This window comes from Schistocerca piceifrons, chromosome 2 (assembly GCF_021461385.2).
Source record: "Schistocerca piceifrons isolate TAMUIC-IGC-003096 chromosome 2, iqSchPice1.1, whole genome shotgun sequence".
NCBI classification, from domain to species: domain Eukaryota; kingdom Metazoa; phylum Arthropoda; class Insecta; order Orthoptera; family Acrididae; genus Schistocerca; species Schistocerca piceifrons.
In genome coordinates this window covers 805,680,900-805,703,482 of record NC_060139.1, presented here as the reverse complement: position 1 = coordinate 805,703,482, position 22,583 = coordinate 805,680,900, and the positions used below count along the sequence as shown (strand labels likewise).

Below are 22,583 nucleotides of genomic sequence, written 5' to 3'. Positions count from 1 at the left end.
TTTAACATGTATACAAAATACGTTGCTAACAATCAAATACAAAGATAACAAGTGGCGAAAACAAACCGATCCATTTTCCATGAGCAGGACTGTATGGTCTCGTCCTATAGCCACCTGAGTACACATCTCTTTGTCTTTTGACTCGGGAAACTTCAATGGTTTTGGTGAGAGGGAAGCTTGCTCTGTCCCTTGGCCCAGTCGTCCCCCTTGTCCATGCCCACATGAGTACACGCTTCCATCATGACTCAGGAATACAGAATGATATTTATGCATGGCTACCTGCATTTAAAAAAATTAAATGTTGTAATATTTTATTGCGTCTGTGTGTCATTTCTAGCACAAAAAAGGACTCAGGACACATTAAAAATACAAAATATCAGCAAACATTTACATTAACTAAAAATAATACATATGGCATGAATGAAACCTATCCCTAAGCCAGAATTACTTTCTACTCAAAGATAGAAAGCTTAGTTATCTAAACTTATGGCTAGTTGAAATTCTGAATATGGTTAGTATTTGAGAAACTTGCACTGTTAATAGACAAAAGTAGACACTTCTCTCTTTCTGAGAACATACTTTAAACTACCTGAAACTAATTAACTTAGATAATACCTGACATTAAAAGTTTCGACACTCATAATTTCGAATGCCTGTTTTGCCTCAATGCTTAATATCTCTCTCTCTCTCTCTCTCTCTCTCTCTCTCTCTCTCTCTCTCTCTCTCTCAACCAAGAGACGCCAGCTAACAAGACCACCAATGCAGGTAAAGTGGAATAGCTACAAACTCATTATGTGTCACCATTGCATTATGTGTCACCTACTACCAGTCAGCTTTGAACACCACAAGACTCACAAAAGAAACTAATGTAGGAAAACTTTTCAATCACTTTTGTTGCTGTGTATCCATACTTGTGAAAGCATACATTTAAGATGCTCATTCACAGTGCCCTCCGTCCTGTCCAGTCGAGATAAAACGTTATCACATATAAAGTAGAAGTTTGGGAAGACATGGTCTGGAAAAGTAAGGAACTGACCAAAAAAGAGAAGCCACAAGCTAGAGCACAGTTACAGTGCGCAAAAAATATGGAGTCAAGGTATTTAAGAAGATTTAATGTGTCACCACTATAAAATGAAGACCCATAATTTTCTCCATCTGATCTAAGAAGACCTGGGCTTTTGGAGCCTAGATCCTTACAAATTTCCTGCAAAAGTAGTGCAGAGCATATAGCAAGACAATCTGCACAGTCCTCAATGGTGAGTGTTCATCAGAGACAAGAGTATCATCAGGGGTACCCCAGGGAAATGTTATAGGACTTATTATTTTTTATATACATAAATGATCTGGTGGACAGGGTGGGCAGCAAGCTGCAGTTGTTTGCTGAGGAGAATGGGAAGGTGATAAAAGATGACTTAGACAGAATTTCTAGTTTGTTTGATGGATGGCAGCTAGCTCCAGATGTAGAAAAATGTAAGTAATGCAGCTGAGGAGGAGAAAACAAATCCATAATGTTCAAATACAGCATATGTAGTGTGCTGCCTGAGACAGTCACACCAATTAGATATCCACATATTAACATTGCAAAGCGATGTGAGGATTGTGGTAGGGAAGGCAAATAGTCTACTTCAGTTTATTGGGAGAATTTTGGGAAGCCATGCTTCATCTTTAAAAGGAGAACATATAGCATGCTAACACGACCTATTCTTGAGTACTGCTTGAGTGTTTGGGATCTGCACCAAGTCAGATTTAAGGAAGACATCAAAGCAATTCACAGGCAGGCTGTATTATGAAGATGATCTGGGCACTGAAATGGGAATCCCTGGAAGGAAGACAGCATTTTTTTCACAAAATGCTATTGAGACAATTTAGAGAATCGATACCCAAATCTACAGAATGGTTCTACTGCCACCAATGTACATTTCATTTAAGGGCCACAAAGACAAGACAAGAAATTGGGGCTCATACAGATAGTAATTTTTCCCTCATTTTATTTGTGAGTGGAACAGGACCTCTGCCATGCACCATAAGGTAGCTTGTGGAATATGTACATAGATGTAGATGTACAGCTCCGACAATCTAACAGAATCAGTCACAGGAACTACATGGCACAATGTTGTTTAATCAGACTACAACTTAATTGGCTGCACTGTTAAATTCTTTGAAAATACAACCCTTAGGCAAATTAACACACCAACTGTGGATTCCAATTGGAAATGTGACAACCAGCCACGGCCTAATGCTGGCTATAAAAGTGACTACTGGATAGCAAACAACTGGAAGTAACACTACCATGATACTAGTAGGCAACATCATGATTTAACATTAGCAGTTCTCTGATCACAACCAAGCAAGTGTCACTTTATCTTCAGTAAGTCTGGACACATGGTGGAGGCAAGTTGTGACCTGGACATCACAACACCTCACTTGCATCAAATGCCATTCTGATGATTCTACATTGAAGTATGTCTGGAAACAACTCACATGTATGAATAGTATCATTTGTCATTTTCCAAGACTGAATAGTTCACAGTGGAAGGCAGCCAGGATGTATCTGGTTCACCACAAGGGGTGTATCAGAATATTTCTATTTCAGAAGCCTCCAACTGATAAAAATTTACAATGTAGGTGAATAACAAACTTCATAACATCTACAAGAATGGTTGCCACAATACTGTTTACATTTGCCAAGTAGCGCAACATGAATTAAAAAAAAAAGAGCAGATTTGATTCAAAATAGCAGAAAAAGTGAACATGGGAAAAAGAAATGATGAAAATTAAATAGTGGTAGTGAAATTAAAGAAACCTATCAGAAATTGGAAGGAAGAAGACACAAAAAAAAAAAAAAAAAGACCATTTACTTACCATATCAACTATTTTATAAAGATACAAACATATCCACGAACTGAGAACAGACCACACAAAAAGGCTGTAATGCCATTTTAAAACAAATCACCCTTTAAGTTTGGTTCAACAACAAACAATGTTAACAATACCCCCTTTAAGCAGTTTCTTCATAACTGGATTTTGGCACACATTTACCCTGACTCAAGTGTGCTGTCAGTTCAAGACTTTTTCTTTGCATTACAACAATAGAAATTTCTTAGACTGGAATAGTATTCCTATGACACAGTATTCATTTTATTAACTATTCAATGACTCAAATATTCCTTTCCCTTCAGGTTTTACAAAGTTTTCTTATAACAAGTTATATATGCAGATGGCCTTAATTGAAGTTCCAACTTCAAAACACTGTGGAAGGAGAACCACAGCTCAGAATTAGATCAATTCTGAACAGCATATTATTGACCCAGGTAGGAACATCATGGATGAAAAAACAATTTAACAAATATTTTACTAATAGATGGCACATTAAGGATCAGAATACGCACACAAACAAATGGGTGGTACATGACTGTTCCTCAGTTTGCATCTGAGATGTCCAACATGACTGTCTCCATGAAGGATCAAGCACTGCTGATAAAGACCTTTTACAAGAATGGTGACTGTGTGCCAGCAGCAATGCAGAAGTTCTGGACACTCAAGGGTATGAAAAAAGGCACTGGTCCAATGTCTGATATGGGTTTGGAGAAAATGATAAAAAAGGTTCTTTTGAAACGTAATGTGGCAGAGGGAGGAAAACACTTGATCTGACATATGCCAACATGTGGCTACAGCATTGCAGGAGGGGTCAAGCAATGGTATCTAATATCCAGTGCATCGAGATTTGCCCAAACAATGGACATGCCTACAAGCACGTTGCATAAAGTCCTACGAAACATCTTGCACTGCTATCCACACAAAACCACACATGTTCCGGAGTTGCTCCATGCTGACCTGCCAGTAAGACAAACGTTCACTCTGGAATTTCTTGCTCACATGGAAGTGGGCGACGAGTGGCCATGGAACACACTGTGGACAGGCAAAGCCCATTTCCATCTCCAAGGACAATCAATGCCCGGAATTGCTGAATTAGTGCAACAGAAAATCTGCAAGTACATTCTGCGAAGGTGACTGTTTGGTGCAGTGTTGATGGCACCGTTTATTGTAGTGCCTTATGAGGATATGAGTCCTACGCGTCCTGTTCCCTGTACCATCACTAGTAAATTCTACAAGTCTTTTGCACATCAACTTCTTTCCAACCCTTCAACAGCATGGATGTGTGGCAAGGATCATTTTCATGCAAGACAGTGTTCCTCTTCATGTTGTACAGCCAATGGTGTGGCTGATGAAGTATTTTGCAAATGCTAGAATTATCAGATGTCATTTCCCTACAGCCTGGTCGTCCAGATCACCTGATCTTAATCCACATGACTTCTGGCTGTGGTGTTACCTAAAATATGTGACCACTGTTCCAATTACAAACGTAACTGAATTGAAGGCAATGCACAATGCATTCGGAATGTTACCCTGGAGATACTCCAATCTATTGTGGAACGTGCTGTTTCTCAATTTCAACTTGTGGCAGAAAACTGTGGACAGCACATTAAATGTGTGTTGCACCAATCTCACTACAATTAAAAACTGATGTAATTTTGATTTTTGTGCTCTTTTTGGCCCCATTATAGTTAAAAACCAGTGTCATTTTGCTTTATATGTAGTTTTTGGCCTCAGGGCAATAAAAAAAAAAAAAAAAAACGATTTTTCCGCCTCCAATGCGGTATGCCTTTGCTGTTGTGCATGGGCTTACCTGCCTAACAGTGCCTCAACCGTTGACTGCCAAACTTTTGCAGTCATGCACGGTGTAATGTGCAAATCAGATCATGGTTGTCATACTGTGATTCATGTGTCATTTGTAGCCAGACCATTTATGTTAAGACACTCACAGCAACATCTGTTGGTAAAATAGATTTGTTCCATGGCGTTTCCCCCTGCGTCAATAATATTCTTTCAAATTTGACTTCATTCTGGGTGATGGTTCTCTTTCTACAAGATTCTCAAACTGGAACTTTAGTTATGGACAACCTCTGTGTCTGTCTGTCTGTCTGTGTGTGTGTGTGTGTGTGTGTGTGTGTGTGTGTGTGTGTGTGTGTGTGTGTGTGTCATCTCTATTACTACACAACATTTCAAATATTATGCAACATTTTCAACACATCAGCAGTTACCAATAACCAAGTTCAATAAAGTAAACTTCATATTAACACACAAATTTATGAAATAATTCATACCTGTTTAATGCTGATGTCCTGCTTACGGAAAGTTTCAAGGAGCTCTGGCATAGACCTGTTCTGTTGATTTCCTGTACCCAGGGTGTAGTTACTATTGCTTCCCCATACATATACTTCACATGGATTACGAAGACTTAGATCAACGAAGGGAAGGCGATCTTTCAAAGCAATATCCAGTGGCGTCAAGTGTTCAAAGTCCATCGCAGTCACACTTGCTCCCATCTATGTAAACAAAATGTAGCTATAGTTACAGGTTGTGGTAGTAATAAACATGCTAATACATGGGGCACTAGTGAAACGAACAAACTACAATCGAGATAAGCAGGAAAATACACTCATTAAAAAGTAGTATTATACTAGTACTGTAATACTAGGAAACTTCTCTTGCATTAACATGTATAGCAGTTTTTTATTGTTGTGCCTTTCTGTGACTCAACATCTCCTCGTATTTATCCTTTTCATAATACTGGCATCATTTCAGCCTTGGCTTTGGTATGACAACAGTGTCCCTTTAGTTTCAAGTTTATGCACTGTATACTGCAATACACATTTTGAAGGAACACACACACACACACACACACACACACACACACACACACACACACACACACACACAGTCCAATATAAGCATATTACTTGCACACAGAAGCAGCAGTAAGTAAACACACACGCAAACAGAGATGTCCCACACTAAAAGTGTTTGCACTGAGATGCAAATGTATAGGAGATCTTATTTCTGTCTGAGAACTTCAGTCAGGCTATGAACAAAAAGAATCTCCTCTTAACTATAAACCCTACTTACATGAATAACATATTTTCTCAGGTATTTTGGCAAAAAATTAAAAGGAACCATAACATTCATTAGCTTCTTCTTTGTGGTAATGTTTTCTGTATGGAAAAAAGTGGTATTCTTTAAAACCTGTCACCACACTCAAATTACTGCCAAAAAGTGCTGGGCACAGTACAAGAGAATGTTCTTTTAAATGTGAACAGTAACATTACGTATAACACTGCATTATCCACAGTTTCATGCACTCCTGAAAGATTTTGTGTCAAGTACATTAACACTCTAGCTGCAGGCAACGTCTGCATTCAGCTCTTTCTGAACAATTCCGTGGGATGTGCTGTTATTGCATTGGATATAATTTCTGGGCTATTTATATGTCTGACATCACCGTCTTCCCACTGAACCTTTTTCTGTTGCTCTAGAACATTGGGAGTCTCATTTTTACACATTCTCAACTCTCACCCACACATTTGCACATATACTGGTCACACTTTTACTTGGGTCCTCTATGATTGCTGGAAGTCACCTGATATCAGGGTGTTCCAGAATGTTTATACACATTGCCAATCTTAGCTATGTAACAGCACTGTGCGGCATACCATTAGGTAGCTGTTGTGAATATAGCATTGACCTGTTTGTTGTGTTGTGCTCTCTGATTGTTAATATTATTTACAGAAAAGAGTGAAGAGATGGTCCTTCTAGCACGCTGCCACGAACTTTTGTGTCATTTCTGTGACACATTAATTCATTACATGTTCATTTCTTTTATAAGTTACACGCTGGCTGCTCTGGCAGGAGGAGTCGCGGGTTGTCTAAACAGCCAACGTGTTACGAGCCAATCGCAAGCTTCCACTCCCAGTAAAAGTGTGCAAACAGTAACTTCTCACACCAGTAATTTTGTAACCATATTCGTGAGCTTGTGTACGGAACTTTTATTCAAGATAAACCACACTCAGAAAAATTATCAATGTGTTTCTCCCATATTTAGAACACTGAATGTGATTTTTGACTTCCAATTCAGTTTTTGGTTTCCTTGTTACACTCCTTTCATACAATCCTTATAACCATTCTAATTATCAAATAAATTTGGTTGGAGATTTCATACAGAAAAATTTGAAAACTGCCTGAGGTTAAAGGGTTCACATATTTGTATTTCTCCTAAACGAAAAATTATATCCAAAAACACACCTACTCTCTCTCTCTCTCTCTCTCTCTCTCTCTCTCTCTCTCTCTCTCTCTCTCTCTCCCCCCCCTCCCTCCATCCAAAGTTAAATTTCTGTTCTTAACTCTGATTCCAAGTTTACTGTTTTCGCTTATCTTGGATAAACTGCTCACCAATATTATGAGATGAATGAAAAATGAAAACAATGGATAGTAATTAGACAACATTCAGTATACCATATCAAATAACATTTGTAATAAAGTCTTCTCTGGTTTGCATATCAATGCATATTAAGTAAAACAACTGTTTTAGTCCTTCATAACTACACTGTGTGTCAGAAACCATACCTCAATGTTCTTACAAAATAATACTGGACTATTTCTTTTATTGATTACTAGTTTCGATCTAATTTGCAGATTGCTTTTAGATCAGGTGGTGTAAGGTGCAGTTTGTCAGTAATGATGCATTTTGCAACCCAGATATCAAAATGATCCGATAATCCCATAGAAACTGGCAAGAATTAATAAAAGAAATAGTGATCTAGACAATATTTTTAATTGATTATAGCTGTCTTAGTAGACTATAGAAAAATTTATCATTGTGGTTGCTCCGCTTCTCTTACACTAAGCTTTATTTTAGTACTATAACACTGCTTTTAAGACATTTCCCTTTCCATTATATTTATCCTTATTAGACAGTCTCATAATAGTTGTGAGCCAAAAATAGGTTTTACATAAGTGAGGTGTTCGTAGTTACCCTATTCAAACTCAGACTGTGAGAATCATCTACTTCCAAATTCAAATAGATAACTTTATTCATAAGTTGAAGAATATTATGAAACAGATATGAACAAACAAAGTCAGAAAAGAGAAACAATGGTAGTTGCTGATTTGCTTTACAGAAAGACTTAACATAATCCAAAGTTCACTGTTAGTATTTGCAAATCAAATGCAGTGGACAGCTTCACTACAAAGTTATTTCATGTTGTGTGGCCAGCATAGCGGATGTTTATGACAGTAAAATTATGAAATCTTAACATGTTGTCAATTGGAGAAAATCCATGGCAACTGAATTACAACAATGTATTTCAATACAATGTATCAGCACACTTATTTTTACATTGCTCACATGTTTAATTTTTAGTTGAGCATGTTCAGATCTCTTAAAAGAAATAAAAAGATACACTAAGTTTCAGCTCATTAATTACTCTGATACATCTTTAATAAAATTCCTAAGTATTTCGGCACATCCAGGCAAGACATGAAATGCAAATAGTTAAAACAAAATTCACACACACATAACAAGTAAATGGTGCAACAGACTTTCCACTGTTAGGGTAACTAACATTTGTGGCAACAAAATTGCCAAGTAACTGACGAAAAAATCATATAGAAGACACAAAATAAGTTTTTTTACAGTTTGTTCATACTATGGAGGATATTAGTAGCATACACACCATGTATGACAGAAGCTGGAAATTAAAGAAATCACACATCATCTTCATTCAATATTGTTAATAGACCAAACTCTTACACACAAATAGATCTATGAACTCTTCACAATGTGAAGAAAGAACAGTGATAAATTTTAAATGGAAATATCTAAGAATAAAAGGAATACTTTATGCAGCTCCAAAACAATGTTTCTGCGTAACCTTATTAGTTCCAATGATGCTGACTGCATGTGGTTTTGGCATCTGAAATTTAACAGAAAAACTACTGTGAAAGGCTTAATTTTAGAAACATCTGTCTCTACCGTCCTACTTCTCTTCATTTTAATGTGCTGTGGCAATGGCATATCAAAAACCACAGTAGATTACTTTTTGGCATATCAAACACCACAATAGATCACTTTTTATTTCTATCTTCTACATCCGCACTCCACAACCCAACTTATAGTGCAAGGTACATAGTACTTCTGGTACCACTACCCCCCCCCCCCTTTCTTTTTTCCATCTGGTAAATAGTGAATGGGCAGAATGACTGTCAGCAATACTAAGTATAAGATCTATACTTCATTTAAAATCACTTGGTGATTGACATTTCTGTGCCTTGCTGGGAGACGCAGGTCCCAAGTGGTGGCGGGGTGAGTGTGGGGACCAGGAGATTACATGAGCATGTGGCATGTTAATTAAGAGCCAACCACTGTGCTTCCCACCACAGCATCTGTCAATCACAAAGTTACTTTAATTGAAGTGTAATTAGTTTGATTTTCTTTTTGTAGGCATGTCACAAGACATTCCATGAGAGGAAGTAACACATATTCCGGTTCTTTCTATTAGGTTGGTGCACAAGTTCTTAACGTTTTTCTATTAGTTTAATAAAGACCAAAGATACACATAACAGAGACTAGTGCATTTTCATCTGGAAAGTAATTTCTTTGAACGTTGTTCAATATAGAGTGGAAAAGTGAAAATCTGAGGGTGCAAGATCAGGTGAATAAGGAGGGTGTGGAATGATTTTCCAAGCCAACTCCTGTACAGCATTTTCTTTGTCAGTCTAGCAGAATGCAAGCAGGTGTTATCTGTTATTGGATTGCATTTCAAGATGTCTCACTTTTTGACAAATATCAGCATCAATGGTTACACCCCAGGTAAACAATTCGTAACACACAACACCATAGTCGTTCCATCAGATTCATAACTTTATCTTTTGTGGATGTGCGCAGGTCTTCGTACAGGGAGTTGCTGCTTTGTTTGGACTTAACAATTGCTTTCATTTCCTTAGGTTAGCATAAGGACACTATTTCTTGTCACCAGTAACCACACAGGACACAAATGGTCAACATTATTCATGAGCAAGCAAAGAAGCATATATGACCATTCACTGATTTTTGTTATTTTGGCTTAGAGAATGTAGTACCCACGCACCCATCTTTGAACCTTCCCCACAGCAGGCAAATGTTGCACGATGGTGGAATGGTCACAGATCACCACCTCTGTCAGTTCTCAAGTACACTGACATGGACCATTGTGGATTAATGCAATTATACAATCCGTATCAAACTCTGAATGCCTTCCTCAATGTGGAGTCACTGATGTCAAAATGATGCGCCTAAAAAAAAACATTTTCTGGCCATGTTCTGTCCAATGGCATTGGAATCTTGATTGATTTGGGGCAGGGGACCAAACTGCAAGGGCATCGGTCCAATCCGATGAGGGGAAGGATGGTGAAGGAAGTCTACCATGCCCTTCCAAAGAAACCATCCGGGATTTGCCTGAAGCGATTTAGGGAAATCACGGAATATCTAAATCAGTATGGCCAGACCCAGTGGCATTATTCCCACGTGCGGTACAAATATTTCTGGTTGCCTCCACTGCTGCCACCCCTCTACTGAACTCAAACAGAAGAATGTGTCCAAAATGTTACGGTTTCTCCACTGACACTCCATTTACTAGTGTCCACGGACCCACACACTCTCCAAACGACAATATGTAAACTCAAATAGCAATAGTGTACTACAAATAAAAAATGATGATCGATATTTTTAAGCCCATAGCAACCAGAATACCAAAACGCAAAACAAAAATGCTATGAACTTGTACACCAACCTAACACTATATTACGATCCTGGAATTTCACCAGTAAATCTCATTGACCAACTCTGTAACACTCTTGCCCAGGCTAAACAACAACTTGACGAAATGTGTGTCTTTGTTGGATCTTCTCTATTTCTTTTATGAACCCACTTAGGTCGCAGACTGATACCAAAAACTATAATACTTCTCAGGTGTTTTATAAGTCACTTCTTTCATGAATGAATTAAACTTCTTTAAGATTCTCGCAATAAATTTCTGTCTAGCATCTGCTTTTCTTACGAACTGCCTTATGCAGTAATTCCAATTTGGGTTGCTCCATATGGTTACTCTCACAGATTTTACAGTAGTTGCAATTTTCAGTAATTAATTGCCAACAGTGTAATCTACCGTATTTACTCAAATCTAAGCCGCACTTTTTTCCCAGTTTTTGTAATCCAGAAACCCGCCTGCAGCTTAGAATCGAGTGCAAAGTAAGCGGCAGTTCTGAAAAATGTTGGTAGGTGCCGCCACAACTAACTTCTTCCGTCGAATTATGTAACGCTACACAGGTATGCTTTGCAGGTACAAAGATAAATACTGGCGGCAAAACCCCTGCGTCAGTAAATTAAAAAAAGTGGAAGATGAGCTTTTTTTCACCACCCCGAGTTTCGACCACTGCATTTTCATACATTATCCAATGAAGTAAATACAAATTCCGTATTGTTCATCTTCAAATGTAGCAGCATTTCAGCGTACTACGAAAATCCGACTGGCAAGATTGTTTGTCTGAATTTTTTCCTACCTGGGACAAGAGATCATTGCTAATAAGAACTTTTATGAATTGTGAATCATATGCAGTATTCTCTTCACCATAAGAATAATACGGATATAAACATTTTGCCATGTATTCTTTCGTGTTTGCTGCTATCTCATTTAAATCCTGTCTGCCTAATAAACTACGAAACTAGAGTGAGACAACAGAAAACGCGGAATAATATACATATCATGTCATGTTTATATTCGTATTGTTCTTATGCCTAATAGTGATACAATCAGAAATGAAGCATGGCAATTGACTAGATTTTTAAATCTAAGATGACTAATTTCTGTACAGAATGTAATGTACTACAGAGGCGTCTGCAAAGATTTTCAACCGGAGAAAAATTTTCGCTAAACTCTCGTTCAGAACATCATCTATTATACGCAGTCTATTATTTGGTTCTTGTTGATCATTATCAAAGAAAGCACCAGTGTAAGTAACAGCAAATAGCAAGCAGTCTCTTGCCATTTTGCCATTGTTCCGCTAATGAGACGATTCCTCTTTTTTTTTTTTTTTTAAGCAGCGGTTGCGCGCACAAATGCAAGCCATCAAGCCATGCCGCGAGCGGCGGCAGGTCGTAAAGACTCATTATCAGAATGCGACAAACAATGCATGACACAGTACACAGTAATGCATTTTCAGCTTAGAATGACGTGAACACCTATAACAAAGAGAACGGCACTTGCCAGATCAAAGAAAAATAAGCAATCAATTCAAACCAGACGAAGCACGTGATAAAGGAATGGTACCCGTATAAATACGGATGGAGCACCTGACGCATAGCAATGGCTACATGGTAAAGCTTAACTGCTAAGCTTAAAACTTGAACCAAACTACTGTAGCTGTATCGTCATTCATTCGACCTAAATTGTATTACAATGGACCAACTTTGTTTCGATTTGGATGTGCGGCCTAAAACTCTTCTATCCCTTGGAATTTCGAGTCTCGAATTTCAGGTGTGGCTTAGATTCGGGAAAATTTTTTTTCCTTGATTTCGAGTCTCATTTTGCAGGTGCGGCTTAGATTCGAGTAAATACGGTAACAGTTTTGGGTTTCTTCACCTACACATGTGCAATATGGTACACTGATTGACCCTAGAGATAACAGCAACATACACGAATAGCCTCAGGGAGTTAGCATTATGCACTAGTTCATCAATATACATGAGAACCTTGCTAATCTGACCACGGGTGGTCTGACATCTCGCTTAGTCTGACCATCCCAATCCCGGTGTTTGTTTGGACTCAACAATGACTCATCATCTGCAATATGGATCACAAGGCAGTTGACCGCTGACAGGTGCAATTGCTCAATCAGTTTTAGTATCAAATAACATTTTCCTAACTTAATCAATGTTTCTCTGTATGTGTTTGTTTTATACACTAAAGCGGCAAGAAACTGGTATAGGCATGCTTATTCAAATACAAAGGTACTTAAACTGGCAGAATACGGCGCTGCGGTTGGCAATGCCTATATAAGACAACAAATGCCTGGTGCAGTTGTTCGATTGGTTACTGCTGCTACAATGGCAGATTATCAAGATATAAGGAGTTTGGACATGGTGTTACAGTCGGCACACGAGCAATGAGACACAGCATCTGCAAGGTGGGGATTAAGTTGGGATTTTCCCGTACGACCATTTCATGAGTGTACCATGAATATCAGGAATCCAATAAAACATCAAATCTCTGATTTCACTGCTGCTGGAAAAAGAACCTGCAAGAATGGGACCAACGACGACAGAAGAGAACTGTTCAACACAACAGAAGTGCAGCCCTTCTGCAAATTGCTGCAGATTTCAATATGGGGCCATCAAAAAGTGTCAGTGTGCAAACCATTCGACAAAACATCATCAATATGGGCTTTTGGAGCCAAATGCCCACTTGTGTACTCTTGATGACTGCATGACACAAAGTTCTATGCCTCACCTGGACCCGGCTACACCGATATGGGACTGCTGATGAGTGGAAACATGCTGCCTGGTCAGGTGAGGTGAGTCTCGTTTCAAATTGTATCTAACGTATGGATGTGTACGGGTATGGAGACAACCTCATGAATCCGTGGACCCTGCATGATCCTGTCCGATCACCTGCATTCATTCGTGTCCATTGTGCATTTCAACAGACTTGGGCAGTTCCAGCACAACAATGTGACATCCCACATTTCCGAAATTGCTACAGAGTGGCTCCAGGAACACTCTTCTGAGTTTAAACACTTCAGCTGGCCATCAAACTCCCCACACATGAACATTATTGAGCACATCTGGGATGCCTTGCAAAGTGCTGTTCAGGAGAGATCTCCACCCCCTCATATTCTTACGGATTTATGGACAGCCCTGCTGGATTCACGTTGTTAGTTTCCTCCATCACTACTTCGGACAATAATCGAGTCCATGCCACATCGTTTTGCTGCACTTCTGCGTGCTCGCAGGGCCTCCACACAATATTAGGTAGGTCTACCAGTTGCTTTCACTCTTGTAAATTAGTGTCACTGTTCATCTTACATATTTATGTGTGTAAAACTAAATTATGGCACCAACTAAACATAAACATGTTACGTTGTCTGTAGCTGAGAAACAAAGTGTTTGAAAGGTTAGAAAAAGGAATCTTCAAAATATTGCAAGTGAGTTGTGGTGGTGGTGGTGGTGGTGGTGGTGGTGGTGGTGGTGGGGGGGGGGGGGGGGGGGCATAACTTTTAAAGACTGGAGAAAAAACAGGAAAACTCTTTGAAGTCATACAATGACGACTTATGATGAGAAATGGCTGAAAATGCACAAGATTTGGAAGAAACCTAAAAGTGAAATTCCAGACAGGTTTGAGCAGGAGAGAAGAAAAGGAACTCCATTATCTGGACTAATCATAAAAGAAAAGGCACTGATTTTGTATCAAAAGTTAGATGGAGACTAGAACATGAAATCTACAGAAAGCGAAGGATGGCTACATCAGTGGACAAAATGACATGGCATTCGAAATGTAATTATTTACAGTGAAGAGCTGTCTGCTCACGAAACAGCTACCAATGCACAATGCATTTATTCTGAAATTTGAAAACTTAGTTGAAGAACTTAAGATGACATGCGATCAACTGTACAACACTGGATAGTCTGGCTTTAACTAATGGTAAGTCTGGCTTGAACCACAAAAAGCTTCCTACAGGAACTCTTGTTACACAAGGGCATTCGAAAACATCAATATGGCATCACTACCTGTACATTATTGTAACCAAAAGTCAACACAAATGGTATCCAGCCTCTTTAAGGAACGATTTGATGACCAGTTCATCCCTGGAGTAAAAAAACTTCCTGAACATGCCATATGGATATGTGAGAATGAGACACATCATCCATCTGAATATAAACCTGATATATGTAAATAAATGCTTTATTTCTTTATGCCAATGTAATATGTCTGATCCAACCCAAGGGCCATGGGGTCGTCAAGTGACTGAAAATGCAATATCTTGGAAAATACACTGGATCAACTTTAGAGAGGGCACAAGAAGGCAACAGCTTGTTTCAGGCAATAAAATCAATAAATATAAAAGACGTATCTAATTACTGGCATCAACAGTTGAAAGATCTTGGCACAAACTGTAGCCAAAAAGGAAAGAAAATAAAGATGAAACAGCCCATGTAATAAGTGATGAAGGTCAAGTCATAGAAACTCCAGTGATTTTGAGGGATTTGCAAACTGTATCGTATTGATGCTAAAAATGCCCTTCAATGCAATAAAGAAAGCTGTAAGTCTATGCCTATAAACATTTTGTGAAGTAAAAAATGGTGCTACATTGCAGCAAAATGAACATTACACTGTTTTCATCCTGCTTAAGAAGAAAACATTTTTTACTGTGCAATTTCTCACGTTTGTAACAGTTAAGTGCAAATCAGCTGTTTCTCAATGCAGTACCATAATAAGGTATGAGCAGTTGTTAAACTTTCATTCACCGTAACAAAATCTTATTGTACGATACAGATGTATTTTACGGTACAGGCACAACTGTACATTACACGTTTGTGTAAAACGTTTTAGAGTATAGACATTTTGTTTTGTTACTGTTTTAACATGGAACAATATTGCAGACAGTAAACCCAGTTGGAAATGAAAGTTGTACTGCACTGCAATGTGATGTTATGTGCCAATAACATGTTCGTCTGATAATCTGACCTGTTCTGCATTAGGACTATGGTCCTGATCCCATAGGGACTGGATTAGTGATGTTCTACCATATATCATAAACAGGAATAGCCCTATCCAACTTCTTTAGGATATTCATAAAATTACCTTTATATCAGTCCATTTTGTTCCATTGTGAACAACATGCTGAGTTCCACCTGCAAGGAAGTTCAGAATCCAATCACAAAATTGATTTTTATAGAGGAAATTTTCATTCCCATAATTCTATAGCAAATGGTTTTTCAGCAATATAGGCCTTAATTTTGGGCATCTGTCCACTGCTCCTTAATAAAGAGAATGATCTGCACTTTTTTCCAATCGCCAGATACCCTTCATTGTCACTGTCACTTATGATAAACTACTACTGCTACAAGGGAAGCAAGTTCTTTTACATAACCTCTCTAAAATCTTTAGAGGTCTCATGCAGTCAAGGTGCCTTTCCACAGCTGAGCAATTTTAGGTGATTTTCTGTTACATAATCACATAAATAATCTCTAATTTTGCTGCTCATGTGGTGGTTGAAACTAGGAGCCATATCACAATCGTCTACAGTGAAATAAATTTGGAATATCTAATTCTGTATATTAGAAAAGGAAAGTTGCAACAAGACAACCCATTGTGGCCAGTTACTGTGGCCCAATCCCATATAAAAGATACCAACCGTTTCCTCCACTGACTCTCCACAGTTCCTGTCCCTTTACCACACAGTGCCCTGCTCGTCACTGTTGATGCCACCTCCCGGTACACTAACATTCCTAATGCCCATGGCCTTACTGCTATTGAACACTACCTTTCTAGACACCCTATGGATTCCAAACCAACAACCTCCTTCCTATTCGCAATGACCAACTACATCCTCACCCACAATTACTTCTCCTTTGAAAGCATTACCTACAAACAAATTGGGGGTACAGCTATTGACACCCGCATGGCACTATCCTATGTCAAACTATTAATGGGCCATCTAGAGGAACCCTTCCTAAAAACACAGACTCCTAAATCCCTCACCTGGTTCATATTCATTGATGACATCTTTGCTATCTGCATTGAAGGTGAGGACACCTTATTCATATTCCTCCAGAAACTCAACAACTTCTCCCCCATTTAATTCACCTGGTCCTACTCAACCCAACAAGCCACCTTCCTAGACATTGACCTCCACCTCAGAAGGCTACATTAGTACCTCTGCCCATACCAAACCTACTAACCACCAGCAATACCTCCACTTCGACAGCTGCCACCCATTCCATACCAAGAAGTCCCTTCCGTACAGCCTAGCCACCCGTGGTCGTCACATCTGCAGTGATGAGCAGTCCTCCTCAAAATTTACTGAGCATCTCACTGAAGCCTTCACTGACAGTAATTATTCTCCCTACCTTGTACAAAAACACGTCTCCCGTGCCTTATCTTTCCAGTCTCCCACCACCTCCCAAAGTCCCACAGTCCGGCCAAAGAGGAGCATTCCCCACGTAACTCGTCACCATCTGGGACTGGAGCAACTGAATTACATTCTCCGCCAGGGTTTCGATTACGTCTTGTTGTGCCCTGAAATGAGAAATATCCTGCCCACTATCCTTCTCACCCCTCCTACAGTGGTATTCCGCTGTCCACCGAACTTTCACAGTATACTCGTCCATTCTTACACAAACCCTGCTCCCAATTCCTTACCTCATGGCTCACACCCCTATAATAGACCTAGATGCAAGACCTGTCCCATACATCCTCCTACTACCACCTACTCCAGTCCGGTCAAACATCACGTATCCCATCAAAGGCAGGGCAACCTGTGAAACCAGTCATGCGATGTACAAGCTAAGCTGCAATGACTGTGCTGCATTCTATGTAGGCATGATAACCAACAAGCTGGCTGTCCGCATGAATGGCCACCGACAAACTGTGGCCCAAAAACAAGTGAACCGCCCTGTTGCTGAATACGCTGCCAAACATTACATCTCTCATCTCAATGACTGCTTCACAGCCTGTGCCATATGGATCCTTCCCACCAACAGCAGCTTTTCTGAATTGCACAAATGGGAACTTTCCCTGCAATACATCCTTCATTCCCGTAACCCTCCTGGTCTCAACCTTAGTTAGTCACTGTCCTCACCAATCCAGCCCCCTCCCTGTTCCCATTCCAGCACTACACAGCCATCATTTCACCACCACACCCAATCTTTTAATTTCTTTTTATTTCTCTCCTTTCTGCTACTCCCCCCCTCCCCCCTACCTTCTATCTAAACTGCAGCACTTCACTGTCCGCCAGCCTCACCATACTATCCCTCCCCCTCCTCACCCCAGCCTCCTCCTTACCCTCACCCAGTCGCCACTCCCATCAGGCACTGGTGCTGCTGCTCACAGTGTGGTTTCAGGTATCCGAGACTGTAGATGTGTGTGCAAGTTGTGTTTGCATGAGTGTGTGTGTAGGATGTACAGAGCTATTACAAATGATTGAAGCGATTTCATAAATTCACTGTAGCTCTATTCATTGACATATGGTCACAACACACTAAAGATATGTAGAAAAACTCAAAAGTTTTGTTCGGCTGAAGCCGCACTTCAGGTTTCTGCCGCCAGAGCGCTCGAGAGCGCAGTGAGACAAAATGTCGACAGGAGCCGAGAAAGCGTATGTCGTGCTTGAAATGCACTCACATCAGTCAGTCATAACAGTGCAACGACACTTCAGGACGAAGCTCAACAAAGATCCACCAACTGCTAACTCCATTCGGCAATGGTATGTGCAGTTTAAAGCTTCTGGATGCCTCTGTAAGGGGAAATCAACGGGTCGGCCTGCAGTGAGCGCAGAAACGGTTGAATGCGTGCGGGCAAGTTTCACGCGTAGCCCGCGGAAGTTGACGAATAAAGCAAGCAGGGAGCTAAACATACCACAGCCAACAGTTTGGAAAATCTTACGGAAAAGGCTGAAGCAAAAGCCTTACCGTTTACAATTGCTACAAGCCCTGACACCCGATGACAAAGTCAAACGCTTTGAATTTTCGGCGCGGTTGCAACAGCTCATGGAAGAGGATGCGTTCAGTGCGAAACTTGTTTTCAGTGATGAAGCAACATTTTTTCTTAATGGTGAAGTGAACAGACACAATGTGTGAATCTGGGCGGTAGAGAATCCTCACGCAATTCACCAAAAGTTAACGTGTTTTGTGCAATCTCACGGTTTAAAGTTTACGGCCCCTTTTTCTTCTGCAAAAAAAACGTTACAGGACACGTGTATCTGGACATGCTGGAAAATTGGCTCATGCCACAACTGGAGACCGACAGCGCCGACTTCATCTTTCAACAGGGTGGTGCTCCACCGCACTTCCATCATGATGTTCGGCATTTCTTAAACAAGAGATTGGAAAACCGATGGATCGGTCATGGTGGAGATCATGATCAGCAATTCATGTCATGCCCTCCACGCTCTCCCGACTTAACCCCATGCGATTTCTTTCTGTGAGGTTATGTGAAAGATTCGGTGTTTAAACCTCCTCTACCAAGAAACGTGCCAGAGCTGCGAGCTCACATCAACGATGCTTTCAAACTCATTGATGTGGACATGCTGCGCCGAGTGTGGGAGGAACTTTATTATCGGCTTGATGTCTGCCGAATCACTAAAGGGGCACATATCGAACATTTGTGAATGCCTAAAAACACTTTTTGAGTTTTTGTATGTGTGTGCAAAGCACTGTGAAAATATCTCAAATAATAAAGTTATTGTAGAGCTGTGAAATCGCTTCAGTCATTTGTAATAACCCTGTATGTCTATTGCTTACAAAAGGCCTTAATGGCCAAAAGCTATAATTGTGTGAATCTTTTTGTTGTGCCTATCCTGACTCAGCATCTAAGCTATATGGTGAGTAACAACTTTTCTTCTCTAATATTGCTACATTCCATCCTGGATTTTCCATTTTTTAATTCCGTACATAGGTCTTCTTTCCATCTTCAGTTGGGTGCCAGTATGGTTACTGAGTGACACAACAGATGATTTAAATTCACTCACCAAGATCAAAACTTCATTTAATTATAGAATTTTTTGCTCAAGTCTTTTTTTTCTAATCTTTGTATTCATCAACAAAGATCACGTAACAACTTCAGTTCCTCTTCTTTCCAGAAACACAGGGATAATTGTTTCGTTACCCTGTTCTCTTCTATCGGCACAGGTGTCCAAAGTCTTCACTCTGCCCTTGCTTCTGATATTTTCTCCTTATTTTTCTAGGTCTTCTCATTACTTTTCATTTTTCAACAATCTGTGGTTTGTATTGCACCTATTATTTTTCTAAGAATCTCTGTTGCAAGTATCTCTGTTCTGTTGAAATTACAGTTCATCAATAAACTTTCACATGCTTATAAACATTCAGGTCTCACAATCGTGGTTAGTTTATTTTTTTCCTTTATATGCATTTCTTGTTGTAGATATTGTCAAATGATGCACTCTTTCCATTTTATTAACTCAGAAGATTTATTTGCATAACTGCTTTGGTCAATTCTCTGAAAGTATTGCAAAATTATCTACAAGAGCCACACAATTTACTTAATTACATTTATTTTCCTTCAAATTATTGATTCACTTTCGCAATATTTTAGCTCCAAATTCCAGATGGACTTTTTTTTTCCTAAAACGGTGTAAACAGTAAAGGTGATAAGCCAGCCCCTTAACTAACAATAGCTTTTATTTCAAATGGCCCCCATACTTCGCCCCTAAATTCAGGTTTGCATATTGTATTTGTTAGTTTTTCAAGAATTATGTTTGCTAATTTTGCTTTGACACTTAAATTATCAAATTACTTTTTCTACTGTGTGTCTGCCAAACTAAATATTTTCTAGAAATCAATAAATGGTACTTAAATGGTACTACTATAGATTTGCTTGTTACATTTTGTTGGGAATTATGCAGTTTAAGTTAAAAATCTGTTCTGTGTAGGATCTTCCCTTTCAAAACCTCTGAGATATTCTCAGTTGTTTTCTTAAGATTCTTCAAGCCTGTTCGAAAGAATTTTGATAATATTTGTATGTCACTGGCAAAGGTGACACACTGCTGTAAATGCTGACATTTTACTACTTTCTCTTTCAGTGTAGTGGGTGGATTAATGCAGTTTGTCACTCTTCTGGAATCTCTCTCTGTTTCCCAAATGTTCTCAAAAAGCAACAGTAGATTACTTACAATCTTTGCTTCTGACTCTTTCAATAGTTCTGCTGTCTTCACTAACTGCTTTGTCGTTTTTGTCGATGGCTTCATGAATTTCTGGCTCTATTGGTGAGAAATCATAATTACTTTCTGGTATTTGAAAAATTCTAATTTAACTCTTGGAAATGGACAATTTAAGAGTGTGTCAAAAATTTTCCTTTCTATTTAATCCTATTTTGCCATTTTAATCTTTGAAACAAATGCTTGGAGCTTCATATCCTTTAAGCACATGTTTAAAGTTTTGGAAAAAAAATTTCTGACCTTAAAATCTTCTGGGTTATTAGACCGCATCATGTTTCTTCTAAAATGTTCGACATTTCAACCCCTCTGCTGGGATCTTCCTCAGGATCCCAGCAGAGGGGTTGAAATGTCGAACATTTTAGAAGAAACATGACGCGGTCTAATAACTCAGAAGATTTTAACTTCGGTGACAACGGCCATGAAAGCCTGCAGACTTACATAAAAAAAAATTTGTTTTCTTTCGTGAAATTTTCTTGTATTTCTAAAAGATGAGTATTTTCAAAAGTTCTTTTTATTTTCCAGATTATTTTTTATGGTATTTTTCTTTTCTACTGGAACTGTTCTACATTGGAACTTCGAGTAGAAATTGATGGGTCATTATGACAAGCTAAGTAACTTATTAAATGCAGTAGTACACTCCAAACTGGTGCACATAATAACACTACTTTTCAATGTAGTCACTAAGTTTTGTTGGTTATGGTCACAATGTTCTACAAAACAATTACTCGATGATAGAAATCATGGTCACAGCCATTTCAGATAGCAATATGAGAACTGCTGTCCGAACACCCTCATCATTGGAAATCTCCCTCCAGATGTTCTTTCAGCTTGCCAAAAGATTCAGTATTGAATTTGGTCCATACATTGGCCAAATTTCGCTGTGAATGAGTGCAATTTAGACATTTTGCCTGCAAGAATCATACTGTACTGTGTACTTCAACTCTGAGTAAGTTTCCAGTTACTGCACCTCTTAATCACACACACTGTGTTATCCATATCGTGGCAGAACTGTACCTGCTGAAGCCTGTGACAACACGTTTCATTTACTTTCTACACTCCTTTTGTAGGTATGGTTCTTTTTTGTATCTCAATTTTTGAGTTCTTTGTTCTAGTACTTCTTCACATTCCTCAGTCTGTCGTGCCTTCTTTTTATGCCTGGACAGCCCTAATGTTTTCTCTGCCACTACTTTGGTAATTTGTATCTGGCACTCATGTCAAGCATCATTTTATTTGTCTCAGTTCCTTCTCTATATTTTTCTCTATTTTCTATCGTAAAACTAGCTCCACTTTAATTGTTTCCAATAAACTTCCGGTTTTTCTTTTTTGTTTTAAATGGGAGAAATCATATTTTAACCTTAGCAAGACAATGATCTGAATCTAATTCCTTGCTTCTGATCTCTCTGACATTCATAATTTTCTCAATATCCCTTTTGGGTACAACTATGTGATCCAGTTGCTATTCTCTTCTATTTGGATTTGGATATATAGAAGTTTTAGCTTTTCTTTGTAGTTTGCAAAAATATTTGGTCATCAGTTCCAACAGGAACATTTTCCACTTACTACTCGGTATTTCACCGTTTCTGCTTGTTCTTAAGTCTGGTGGATATTTACCTACAAAACTCTTAAATTACTTTCTCTTTCAAACTTGCACATTGAAGTTGCCGAGAAGTATTTTCAGGTACGTTTGAGATTTCAGATTCTAAAAGATCCCAAAACTGATTTACTTTATGCAGGTTTCTTTTGTTGTTTTCATTTAGAGG

At 39.0% G+C, this 22,583-nt stretch overlaps 1 protein-coding gene across 1 annotated transcript in view; it reads right to left on the bottom strand.

The window, feature by feature from the left end:
• LOC124774925 (inhibitor of Bruton tyrosine kinase) overlaps nt 1-22,583 on the bottom strand; it is a 134,065-nt gene that overhangs the window by 89,195 nt on the left and 22,287 nt on the right. The window contains exons 3-4 of the mRNA XM_047249606.1: nt 5,166-5,387; nt 67-279 (exon numbers count right to left, since the gene is read on the bottom strand). Of these exons, the coding sequence (XP_047105562.1) occupies nt 67-279; nt 5,166-5,387 (435 nt within the window). The remainder of the gene's footprint in view (nt 1-66; nt 280-5,165; nt 5,388-22,583) is intronic.